Source organism: Pantherophis guttatus, chromosome 4 (genome assembly GCF_059756535.1).
Source record: "Pantherophis guttatus breed Tessera chromosome 4, ASM5975653v1, whole genome shotgun sequence".
Taxonomy (NCBI): domain Eukaryota; kingdom Metazoa; phylum Chordata; class Lepidosauria; order Squamata; family Colubridae; genus Pantherophis; species Pantherophis guttatus.
In genome coordinates this window covers 120,732,025-120,745,469 of record NC_142066.1, presented here as the reverse complement: position 1 = coordinate 120,745,469, position 13,445 = coordinate 120,732,025, and the positions used below count along the sequence as shown (strand labels likewise).

The following is a 13,445-nucleotide window of genomic DNA, read 5'->3' as shown; positions in this document are numbered from 1 at the left end:
TTTAAACAAAAGAAAGAATGCAAAGACCATTATTTTTTCTTCAAGGCAACTATGAAAGGCATAATTAGAAATAAAGATGAATGTGGAGCATGTCAGTTTCTACTCAGGTGGAAACAGGAGACTGACAGATAACAAACAGGAAGGTCTGCTGGTATGGTAGTATGCATAGCTTCCAACTCATTAAAACACCTCACAATTTTGGCTCATTTCTATGAGGACAGAGATGTTTATAAACATGAGGGTTATTTGAGTGGAAGCATGTCTAAATAGAAAGCTTAAACAAATAGGGTTGTTATTTTATTTTCTACCACTTTAAAACTTGAAATTCAGCATAGTAATCAGGGGAACCCACTAGGGGGAGGGTTAGAAAAGTCAAGATGACAGCTAAAATCATGCGATTAAAGCCCCACTTCTTCCTGGAGTGCATACTAGGTATCTGGGCCATGAAAGGAACTCAATTCTCTGTCCCATCATGTTTTAATAGCATATATTTCTGTTCTTCAAATAACACCCTCCAATAGAACTATAATGGATCTAGTTGCTACTAAGCAGGTGAAGCTATTCCATATGCATTGTTTAAATAGGGATGGATTTTTGTAGTGCAAAGTTCTGGAAAATAATAGTGTGCAGTTAGTGTGCAATAAGCAAATCACCTTATGTCCTTAGATAATGGACTAGAATAACACTGTGTCCTTGGATTGGGCATCCAAGCCTTGCAATAGGATAGCGAACCTTTGTGGTCATATAAGAATTTACATACTTGGGCAGCAATACCTATATTTCTTTTTTCATTTTTATTGTTTATGAGTGCATCATATTAAATTGTTCACTTAGAAATAGCTCTTTTGTAGATTTGAAAGTAAAATTGCATGAGGATTCTTATGCCAAGTGTATCTTATTAACTGTTATCCTTTGTTCACAATTGTGTTCTTAAATAGCTATTCATATAACAGTATCACAAGCACTAAAACCTTATATCTTCTCCATATTTTAGAGGCATTTTGCTGTGTTTGCTATGAATTTTCCATCTGCTGATGCTCTGACCACCATCTATGGCAAGATTCTTGATTTCCATTTTCAGCTGTATAATTTTAACTCATCTATATTAAATCTTGGACCTTCCTTGATTCAAGCTGCAATATGGCTTCACCAGACAATGGTTCAGAGCTTTCTCCCCACAGCTATTAAATTCCATTACATTTTCAATCTTCGAGATCTCTCTAACATCTTCCAGGTCTGTAAGGAGTAATATTCTTATTTGCATGCAAAAATTGAATTTATTTAATATAATAATAGTTAAGAATTTATAAATGCTTTATAACTCCTTAGTAAGGCCACACCTGGAATACTGCATCCAGTTTTGGTTATCACATTACAAAAGAGATATTGAGACTTTGAAAAAATGCAAAGAAGAATAACTTCTTCTTAAGATAACTCATAAGATAACTTCCTAAGATAACTTCTTAAGAATAACTCAATTTAAGATGATTAAAGGCCTGGAGACTAAAACATATGAAGAACAGTTACAGGATTTGGGATTTGGGATTGACTACTCTAGAGAAAAGAAGGACTAGGGAGACATGATAAGAGTATTCCAATATTTGAGAGGCTGCCAGAAAGAGGAGGGGGTCAATTTATTTTCCAAAATACCAGAGGACAGGACAAGAAATAATAGATGGAAATTAATCAAGGAGAGAAGCAACCTGGAATTCCTAACGGTGAGGACAGTTAACCAGTGGAACAGCTTGCCATCAAAAGTTGTAGCTGCTTTGAGGACTTCTGGCTGATGTTGTGGCACTATCAGACGTGAGGAGCGGGTCTCTGCACTCCCACACCAACTTCTTCCTGTTGGAGGGCTCCGAAAGGAGCTAAAGCCACCCTGTAGGGGTGGTGAAGAAAAGAGGGTAGCCCTGTATTTCGGGAGAGCAGCAACTCTCCTGCTGGACTCAGGGCTTCTTCCTTCATCCTTGACGAGAAGAGGCAGCCATCGTGGCTGCCACAAAGCTGGGATAGCTGAGGCAACAAAGAAATGTGCAGGAGCGATGCAGATGAACAGTGATTGGAACTGGGTGAGAAGATTCCTTTTTATTTAGACCCTAAGGGGGGGGGCAGAGGAAAATCCAGGAAAAGAGACTCTTAGAACTATTTTTTAAAATAGAGAGAAAAATCCTAGACCCAAAAGAAAGGAATTAAGGGGAGAAAAGTGAAAACCCTTTTAAAACATAGGAAATCTGGACTTATAAATTGGGCAGGTGTTGCTTTGGAAAGGCATAAAAATGCTGGACTATCCACTTGAAATTACTTGAATAGTGGACTTTGTTCTCATAAACTAAACTAAATTTGGATTAATTATATCTATAAGACTTGAAACAATGCTGAAACCTAAGGTGAGGGTGCCATCTACTGGTGAATGGAATATACCAGACCACTTTAGAAAAACTTTTTGATGAGACAAATAATATCCATCTCACGGGTGCTATTCAGCAGGTTCTGACAGGTTCTGACAGGTTCTGAAGAACTGGTAGTGGAAATTTTGAGTAGTTCGGAGAACTGGCAAATACCACCTCTGGCTGTCCCCAGAGTGGGGTGGGAATGGAGATTTTGCAATATCTTTTCCCCAGGAGTGGGGAAGGAATGGAGATTTTGCAGTATCCTTCCCCTGCCATGCCCACCAAGCCACACCCACCAAACCACACCCACAGAACCAGTAGTAAAAAAATTTGAATTCCACCACTGATCCATCTGGAGTATTGTGGTGACACTTACTGTTCTATAACTAGTTACTTTAAGATTACTGGAAATCTTAATATGAGAATAAGGAAAACATTTAAGTAAAGTAAAGTGATTTTTGATTTGCGGATGTTTCCCAGACTATTTAAATGGAATTGATTAATAATTCTGAGATGTAAAGGACTATGACTACTGAACCTTCTGTGGAGTAACATTGGACTGAAATATATTGCTTTTGGACTTAAGTAAGAGTGGGACTTATTAAATTAAGACAAGATGCTTCATCAGGGGGAAAGTAGTGAGATTTCAAGAGAAATGTCATTGATGTTTCAAAGCATTAGGGGTATTATGGAAAAGAATCACAGAGAGATAAAGTACCTAATGCAAGGCATACATGGGAAAAAAGAAAATATGCTACAACTGATGATGAACGAAGATCAAAGAGTCCAGGAAGAAGAGGAGATAGCAGAAAGAATGGAAGAAAAGACAGAATGGACAAACTAGCAAACAAAACCAAAAGATGGGAAGGAGAAGATGATAAAGATAATAATGACTGATGAAATAAACCAAGGGAAAAGCACTTTAAGAGATTTTAAAATGGAATCAGATAACTGAGAAGATACTTTTGGAAGGAAGATAGGAGCGCAGGTGGATATTCTGGGGACCTGGCAGTTTAGAAGGATAGAAATGGGAGAAATATTCAGTATGAATGGTGAAGATACAGATATTGATAGAAATAAAGATCCAAGACAGGAATATGGGAGGCAAGCCAAAAAACAAATAAGAATTGATGTATTAAAATGGGCGAGAGATGATGCATAGAAAAAAATTATTATAGATTTTTTTTCTTTTCTCCTTTTTTTCTAATATAAAGAAGGCCTGATTAGAAATTTATAGAGGAAGAAATAAGAATATACATCTTCATATATTAGGATTAGTAATAGTGACCTGATTTAGGGGGAATGTTAGCAGATATAATTTTTCTCTTCTTTTTATATAATAGAATATAGGTAATAATTTGATGGGAAAGACTAGAGGGTGAAAGATGGTATTACCATGTACGTTTATAACATCATTGGCATTAAAATGGAATATTGAAATATTGATTTAAAAATTTAAAAATTTAAAAGCCTAAAAAATCATGTATATCAATTCTAGGATTATATAAATTTGATTAATATAACAATTATTATGATTATCATTATTGATATTTGTATCAAAATGAATTATACCCAGGGGCCACACTGTTCATGTATTGATATTGATGTATATTTAAAAATAAAAAATATTTTTAAAAAAGTTGTAGCTGCTTCATCACTGGAGGTTTTTAGAAGTTACTAAAAGGTCACATCTGAAATGGAATAGAGTCTCCTGCTTGAGCAGAGAGTTGGACTAGACGACCTCCAACATCCCTTCTAGCTCTGTTCTGATAGATTAAGGAAATCAATTCCTTGCATTTAAAACAAATTCTATTTGATTCTATTTGAAGACAAGGAGAAATATGGGTTTTAATAGTGTCAGAATTTAACTTGGGCCTTCATTCATTTAAGAGTATCCTAATAATGTATGTATTGGTGTCCACTTTCACCTTGGTAGTATTGCATAATCACAAAGAAAAAAGTTATTTTGAATGTAAATAAGATTAGGAAAAGGTTGTTCCAAAATAGCTGGGCATGTAATTGTTGGAAGGTATGGTTTACTTGCAGTTCTCAGTTTAACAAGCAAGCTGTTGGTACCACTTTATATGTTCTGCATGCCTTGCTAATTGTGTGTTACAATGCTTCCTTTTTTCATTTAAGGGGATTCGGTTTGCTAAACTGGAGTGTTTGAAGCACCCACATGATCTTGTTCGTTTGTGGCTTCATGAGTCTTCACGTGTTTATGGAGATAAATTGATAGAAGAAAAAGATTGCAATTTGTTTTATAAAAAGTTGATAGATACTGCACATAAATATTTTGAGGTAAATAACTAGTATTTATCTACCACTAATAATTTGAAAATTCTTTTAATCTTCAAATCCAAGAAAGAGAAATGAAATACAAATAAATGCAAAGAAAACTATAATATAACATACTATCTTTTATAACCAGAAGCACTTAAAAATACATCTACAGTAAATAAAAACATAATGATTACTGTTTGGTTTGAGGAAAAAAGTTCATTAGGAACCCACACTTATGCTCTTTTCAGGAAAAAGACATCCCGTCATATAGTGAGATCTCTGGAGTGCTAAACAGGGTTTTGTTTTGTTTATAGCAACATTATTTTTTCTAACTAAAAGAAATTTTAATAATTCGTGAAGATCCCAAACAGCATGTCTTTTTAACTTTTGTGGTGTATGGTTGCCTTTAATATGAAACAGCATATTCTTATATCATTATAAAACTAATTCATCCTTATTCCACATATATTTATAGTAAGAAAAAAATAAAAGATTCTTTATAGACAGTTCCTCTACATAGGAAATATATTGTTTAACTATATACATTTTAATTTCTTGCCAAGTTAATTGATGGACATTAGTAAATGAAAGAATTTGGAATAAATGCAAGCAAACAAAAAAGAGTTTATTTAAATTCTTTTATTTATTTTTAAATAATCTGCTTTCTTTCAAAGTTTTAGTTTCCTACCTCAATAAGTAGGTTTTAAAAGTAGGGGAAAATAGTTTTGAAGAAAAGAATGTTCAAGGAAAGCTTAAAATATTATTCCTTTCTTTCTTGTGAAACAAAGTAGTCAGAGCCTCCTTACATACCAGGATCTTGAACACTCTGATCTCCTCTTATAAGGTATAAACAATTAAAGCTATAATGACAGAAACCTGTATAACAACTATGCATAAGGATCACTGCTGCACTCTTAGCTGTCATGATCTTTTTAATTTTTTTAATTATCTCTGAAGTTTCCCCCCTCCAAAATAGGAGAAAAAAGAAACAGACAAACAGACAAACATTAATCACTGACAATAATAATTTAAAAACATGTACCAAAATTAATAAATGATAAATATATCATCATCAGTTCATAGCCTGAGAATTTAGGTGACAGTTTGTAAACAGCCACCTGCAGATTGTTCTGCCATTAATGAACTGCTTTCTTTGAATTCACAAGAATGCTGCTAGAAAAAAACTAAGAAAATCTATATCGTAGTGTACATTGGGAAATAAATTATTTTAAATGGTAAATAGTTTAGTTGTGGAAATTCTTGTAACCTTATTCCTTTTATCTGAATAAATCTTGTTAAAGAAAGTTATGTGAGATTAAGAATAAAACCTTTGGTTGTGGCAACTGCCAAAAGTTTTGACATTGAAACATTTTTGGGAAGATACTTGATGTGGCCTTATGATTAATCAACAATAAAAGATTGACTAGCAAAATAAATTGCAATGCATTTCAATATTAACTTTGTCTTTTTGATGTCATGTTGCCAACTTTCCAGGATGTGGAAGATCATGTTCTTCTTCAAGAACCTCTTATTTACTGTCATTTTGCAAATGGTGTGGCAGACCATAACTATATGCCTGTCAAACACTGGAAAATGCTTAGAAAGATACTTCTTGAAGCATTGGAAAACTACAATGAAATAAATGCATCAATGAACTTAGTTTTATTTGAGGATGCTGTTCAGCATGTGTAAGTAAATGTTTATTTGGGGTGTTTTAATTTGGATTTATTTATTTATATATATAGAGAGAAACATGAAAAAGGCATAAAAGTTTGCTGCTGCTGAGTAGCAATAGCATTTAGACATATACTACTTCACAGTGCTTTACAGTCCTCTTTAAGCAGTTTACAGAGTTAGCATATTGCCCCCAACAATCTGGGTCCTCATTTTACTGACCTTGTGTTAGAGAAAATTTATTTCTCTATAGCTGTGTCTATTAATGGCTTTTGGAATGGACAGATGCATAAACCAATCAGAGGGCAGCTAATATGTTTGAATCTCCAGGGTCCTAACCTAACTGTCATAGTTAGGAGTATAAAAGGAGATTCTTGTCAGAAACTCTTTGCTCTTCGATCTTAGTCTAAGTCTAAGCTATTTGGTCTTAGGTCTTAGGTCTTAACTCTTCTAGGATCTTCCATTAGACAACTGTGAGCAGTTTCGAAGTCTGTTAGAAGAGCAGTTCTGGTGGTTTATAATAATATTTCTTCTGAGGAAGAATAGTCATAGATAATATAGCTTAGAGAGGATAGATATAGATATGTAGCCGACAGGATAATTAACCATAGTAACTAAGTGCTGTTTATTAATTGTATAGATATTGTTATGTTTTTATTATGTAAATAAAAACATTTACTGTTAAATGATTTAAAGGCTCATTTGTTAAAGAAAAAATTCATAGAGACAAAGGTTCACGGTTCATTGATTTTATTAACCTCCACAACACCTTGGAAGAAAGGAAAGCTGAGTCAACCTTGACCCGATGAGAATCTAACTGCCAAACTGCAGTCAGCCGGCAGTCAGCAGAAGTAGCTTGCAGTACTGCATTCTAACCCGTACACTATCACGGCTCCTGTACATTCATTGGTATAACAAGGATACCAAAAGTATGATCTGGGGCAACCCTTGAACATATGGTTTGCGATTTTCCAAGCCCCATAGAGGGTTCTTTTTTATCTTTAAGTCATTTTAAAAAGCAAATTGGTTTGAGTAAGCCTTACACTTTGACCTTTAGAAATCTGGCCCTCAGTATTCCCTGTAGCCTCAAGTATAATGTCCTTATGAAAATGATATCTGAAATCAGATATTTCCTTACTGTTATGTTTGCTTATTATCTTTCATATAATATATACATATCCACACAAGTCTGCTCATCTATTCTCCAGCAAGACCAAAAACAAAATCCTGCTGATCATTTCACTAGCAAGGGAAGTGTTAAAATTTGCAATGGTTGCCAGATGGTTGATTCCTTTTGTACATGTGACAGCATGCATGTGTTAAAAGGGAGCAGAACTTGCTTCACAGTTTTCATCAACCATTTTGTTAATTTTGACACAATGACACATACATATACACCCTTATGGATGTCACAGATTGATGATAAATTACTGAGATGTCTATGATAGATATGGGTTGTTTGCTGTTGTTAACTTGATTACATAGCATACGGGATATTTCCCAGTCAGTCTCTATTTTTCAGGTAAATCTCCTTTACAAGACTATTGCTATAAGGGTAAAATCATCTGTAGGTGCCTCTTTGAGCTCCCAGAGAAAAGATTGGATATATTACTAAGAGAAGAATAATCATAACGTGTCAAAATCTTTCATGGTGTTTATCAGGAAAAATTGTTAATATATCTGAAGTAAATCAAATATTTCTATTTTGCACAAGCCAGATGCAATATCCCATGAGAACTGCAACATTATTCTGCAGCTACTAATGTGCTGTTCTTTTTTCAATGACAGGTGTCGTATTAACAGAATCTTGGAGTCCTCTTGTGGTTATGCACTTTTGATTGGAGTGGGTGGCAGCGGAAAACAAAGTTTATCAAGACTAGCTGCCTACCTTGGCTCTCTTGAAGTATTTCAAATCACATTGAGAAAAGACTACACAATAGAGGATCTCAAGGTATATCCACTGTTATTGTTCAATTGTCTAGAGCAGGGGTCCCCAAACCTCAAGCATGGCCCACTACCAGGCTGGAACCCATTTGGAACCAAGTTGTGGAAGTGGGGTTGAGGCACACATGCAGCTCCATTTGTACAAGCGGGTGCATATGCTTGCTGCTCGTGCAAATAGAGCTGTGTGCACTTGCACGTTCTCCGCTGCTTGCATGTAACCATTCCCTCTCCTTCTCTCCCGCACCAGTCTGCAAGGCCATAAAAGTTGGGGAATGCGGCTCTAGAGAATGATGTTATTTGAAACCTCAAGATTGGAAGCAGCTTTCACATTTTTTATAAATAGCTTTTATTCTTTTTTTTTCTTCTCTCTCTCTTTTATTATAAGCAGTAGACGAATAATTGATTTCTTCCTGCTATTTTTCACCAGAATATGTGCTGTTAGATTTAGGAAAACAGAATGTAGAGAACTTTTAGATCTGTCATTCCTATTTTGATAGAGCAGGATGAAGAGATTGGCACCAAACACTGAATTCATGCATTACATCAAGTCAAAATGTGGTTTATAGAACTAAGTATTTGCACAGTATGTTCAAAGTATAATAATTTAAGCCTGTTCATTTGTGTTTCAATTGAGACCTCTGGATTGACTTGTTCAGTGATCCATTTATTTGTTTACTTGGCTAATCAGTATTCACAGGAGACTTCTCCATTTCCAAAATTCAAAATCACGACTACTGTTCCTTCTCATAATCCAATTTTTGTTTCATGAAGAGCACAGTGAATGCCATGCATGCACTTTTTTAAAATCTTTGTAGGTATAATAGACCATGGTACCTGAGTATCTTTTCTAAGGCCTTCATAGCTGCTCTACCCAAATGGTAGTTTGTGACATGTTTCTTCAGTGCTTGTTCCTTACTGGTTGAACCTAAAGGCAGAAGCTTTTTTTAGAATCATAGAATCATAGGGCTGGAAGGGACCTGTTATATCTTCATTTTCAATTCTAAAACAGCTTGTTGCTTTTATTGTACTTGAATTTATTTGAAGAGAAATCTTGTTTTCTCATGTTCACTGAAAAATATGGAAGTAGATTATCTGGATGGAAGGAAATTATGTTAAATTTCTGATTTTCCAGAGAAACAAAGAGAGAGAACCAATTCTTCTAGACCAGGGATGTCAAACTGGATTTCTTCGAGGGCCATATCAGCATTGTAGTTCTTTGTGGGCCAGCTGGGAGGGAGATGGGACACTTCCTGCAGCACCCTGCCGGCCAAAACGGGGCACGGGAGGCCATGTTTTATTCGGCAGGGTGCTGCAGGAGGCTGTCCAGGCCAAAAGCGTGGGCTGGGGGGGTGCATGGCACCTCAAGCCGCTCTATTGCTATTTCCCCATGGGCCAGATTTAAGCACCCCACGGGCTGGATTCAGCCCGCGGGCCTTGAGTTTGACATCCTTGTTCTAGACTGTCCTTCCATTTAAAAAAGGTATGCAAGGATAAATGTATTCATTTACCTTCCCATTTAGAAGAGTTGTTTACAAATTATTTTACTGTCAGTTATCTGTAGCAATATTATGAAACTACACAATGACATAGCCTTTTAAAAACTATAAGAGATCTACTTCTTTGAAGCACATAAGACTTTATCATACAACTATTGAGATACCCTTTTGCAGGCACCTTTCTTCTGAGTTTAAGTGATTTTTCAAAATATTTCAACTATGTACTTAAAACAATACAAACATGATTAGTGCTGTCTTAACACAATGAACAGACACTTTTGGGATAAGTGAAGGAATTATAATGAGAAGCTCCATGTTCATCCAGCAATCAGATTTGAATTCTCTATTTCCATTATATAAAAAACAAATCAATGATAGATTTCAAAAAGATCACTGGAATGTGATGAGTCACATTAAGGGATATAAATTATGATGAGATGCAAAAACAATACATTCGAATGACTAGCATTTTTCCCACTGATTGTTGCTTCTCTCTTTCTAGTTTCTGTATTTTAACTTAACATGAGTAATTACCTCCTTCCCTTACAGGTAGATCTTGCCAGTTTGTATATCAAGACAGGTGCCAAGAACATTCCCACTGTGTTTTTGCTGACAGATGCTCAAGTTCCAGATGAACACTTTCTTGTGCTGATTAATGACTTGTTGGCATCAGGTGATTATACCTACACATTTCTTGAGAGATTCTCTCAATGACAAATTATCAGATGTTTCAATGAACTTTAAAAAGGGGTTATTTATCTGTGAGATGTTTTCCAAAGTGGGTGGAGTGTCCTCTGACAAAATATCTATTAAGCCTACTAAATTCAATATTGTGCATTGTTTGTTTGAAAACTACCCATGTTATTTCTTGGGAACCAATCTTAAGGTTATATAGTGCATAGGTATATATTCCTACTGGCTCACTTTGATTGTTTTGAATGGATAGATAGGTTAAACATTGCAACTCTATTGGAGTGAAAAAAGCATAGTTGATGTGAATGCTTTAGATTAATAGTGGAATAACTGTGACAGTTTAAATACTAGCATTTTAACCAGGAAAATAAGTATATATAACACTATTTGTATTAATTGGTTACACAGAAAAACTAATCCTTGTAGTGATGTTAGCCTTTAAGGACAGTTACAAGAAACCATGTTTTAGAAAGCATAGAAATGTATTAACCTATATATATATATATATATTTGGAAGGTGTGTTTCCAAAATAAGTTTCCAAAATAAAGAAGGAAAAGAAAGAAATTCCATGTATGTTTAAGTTAAGTGAATGATTCTTTGTAATAAATAAATATTTATATTTAATAGCTTATTTTGAATCTATAATTTTTTTCTCTATATAATTATAACTGGGGAAGGGACTTGGACTTACTTTTGGGTGGGAAAACCTGGAAGTTTTCAGATTTGGGTAATCCCAGATGTGCCAGTATGACATCTCTAATAAAATGGAACTTTGAGGAACATCTAGCCTCAGAGTCTTCTTTCGTTGGGGGTGTTACTTGGAACTCTAACAATAACTTTTTTAAAACTGAACTAGTAGCCCTCTTAACTGTAAGGAACATTATAGCTGAAATAAGAAATTCTTATTAGATACATATGAACATTAAGTACATGTATATTCTTTTTTATATTGGTTCCCTGCAACACTTATCTGTTTTAATCAAGGAGAAATTCCAGATCTGTTCACCGATGAAGATACAGATAGCATTATTGCAGGAATGAAGAATGAAATACATGAACTTGGTCTTACTGATACTAGAGAAAACTGTTGGAAATTCTTCTTAGATAGAGTACAACTGCAACTCAAAGTAAGAATTAATTCTTCCAATATTACAAGGACAGCATATGTTTACTGCATCTCTCTCAGTAATTCCGTAAAAATTTATTGCTGCTTTCTGATTCAGGGATAACTATAAACTAAACTAACCTGTGATTTACCGCATAATTTCTCAGCCAGTTTGCCAATTTCAGTCTTCCACCCAATGAAGGCCTACAGAGTTTAGTTTTCTTTTTTAAAATTTGCATAGAAAGTATTATGAATCAAGGTCTGAGAAAGAAGGATAACCCTTTCACCATCTGTCTGCCTCCATATATTTCTTATATAGAAAATTCAGTTACAAGCTTTACCAATAATCTGATATGTAAATTAATCAGAATATGATATTCTCTAATCACTCTGATACAATGGAAAAATAGTTTCCATGCATATTGGGATGTTTCTCAAAGTTGATGACTCATTAAATTAATTTCAAAAAACGATCAATATGTTTGTTGGTCACTGAGTCTTTCATGGTTTAAGTGGAGAATCTCTGAGATGTTATTGATCCCATACAAAATTTTAGGAGATCTCAAGATGAGATAAGGAAATCTCATAAGTATTAATGTCTTATAAATTTGGCAGCAATATTTCCAGCAGGTGATCTTGAACATTTCTCAGGATAGTAATATGGCACCAAGAATTTGAAAAGTTTCATTATATTCCATCATAGGATAAGTCCTTATTTGGTTCTCAAATGTTCCCACTAGTTCATAATTCCAATGTAAAACATTGTTTTTACAGTTTTTTTTAAAAACTTTTGAAACATACTTGCCTTGCTGTTACTTCTCAGATGCCTTACTGTGCAAAATTATTTTTTCCAGAGGCAGCTGTATCAATGCAGATTTCCAACAGGTCATAAGTAAAGCCATAGATTGGAGAAGATGTGTCACTTAATTTATTCAGAAACTTTTGTAACCTTTGTAACTGTAGAAAGGAAAAGGAAAAATAAAAGGGAATAGTAGCAGAGGGAGCTTTTTTTTCAAAGCATTATTGCATAACAGCCTCCTTTAAAATATATTTCTCTTTCAAAATAAAATTGTATGATTGGAATATGTGGATAGCTAAATATAATTTAAGTTTTTAAAATTTTTAAATAGCTATGCAATTATTTGGCTGTGCAAGGTTTTCTAATATTGCTAGGAACTTTTGAAGAATGGCAATATCTGCATTAAAATGTAGCCAAACAAGAATGGACATATTGCATTAAATATGGAATTACATATTTAATCACATGGAACCATAACGGAATCAGAAGTCTAGAAGTGATTTATGTCAGATGGGTTGCTCTGATGACTGAATGCTGAATTAAGTTTTAGCATCACCGATTAACACAAATGAGCCTTATTAACTGATATTGCTCTCAACCAGGAAGCAACCTACAAATGCATCAAATACAGGATTTGTACAAAACCCAGTGCAAGTGAATAAAACACGATTTTCTGAAGTTAAAATCCTAATTTGCCTAAATTCATTAGCTGCTAGGTAAATTGCATTTTTGTTGCAATGGCTCATTGCCACCACAGTTGACTGCATTATTCTCTCTGATTACCATGTTATGCTTCAGTCTCTCTCTCTCTCTTTCTCCCTTTCTTTTTTGCTTCTCTTCATCTGTACAGATCATTTTGTGTTTTTCTCCTGTCGGTTCCACATTGCGAGTTAGAGCTCGGAAGTTCCCAGCCATAGTTAACTGCACAGCTATTGACTGGTTTCATGAGTGGCCACAGGAGGCCCTGGAATCCGTCAGCAGGAGGTTCATTGAGGAGATGCCTGGGATTAAGGTACAGAATTTCAAGCTCGTCAATCATATGCAAAAGCAACACAGCTCT

The 13,445-nt window shown here is 34.7% G+C and overlaps 1 protein-coding gene across 4 annotated transcripts in view; it reads left to right on the top strand.

The window, feature by feature from the left end:
- Positions 1 to 13,445, top strand: part of DNAH11 (dynein axonemal heavy chain 11) — a 179,008-nt gene that overhangs the window by 82,310 nt on the left and 83,253 nt on the right. For all 4 annotated transcript variants that reach the window (XM_060685695.2, XM_034402384.3, XM_034402387.3 and 1 more), the window contains 7 exons: positions 995 to 1,234; positions 4,530 to 4,691; positions 6,168 to 6,361; positions 8,136 to 8,298; positions 10,337 to 10,460; positions 11,466 to 11,608; positions 13,236 to 13,397. In XM_060685695.2, coding sequence (XP_060541678.2) covers positions 995 to 1,234; positions 4,530 to 4,691; positions 6,168 to 6,361; positions 8,136 to 8,298; positions 10,337 to 10,460; positions 11,466 to 11,608; positions 13,236 to 13,397 — 1,188 coding nt within the window. The remainder of the gene's footprint in view (positions 1 to 994; positions 1,235 to 4,529; positions 4,692 to 6,167; positions 6,362 to 8,135; positions 8,299 to 10,336; positions 10,461 to 11,465; positions 11,609 to 13,235; positions 13,398 to 13,445) is intronic.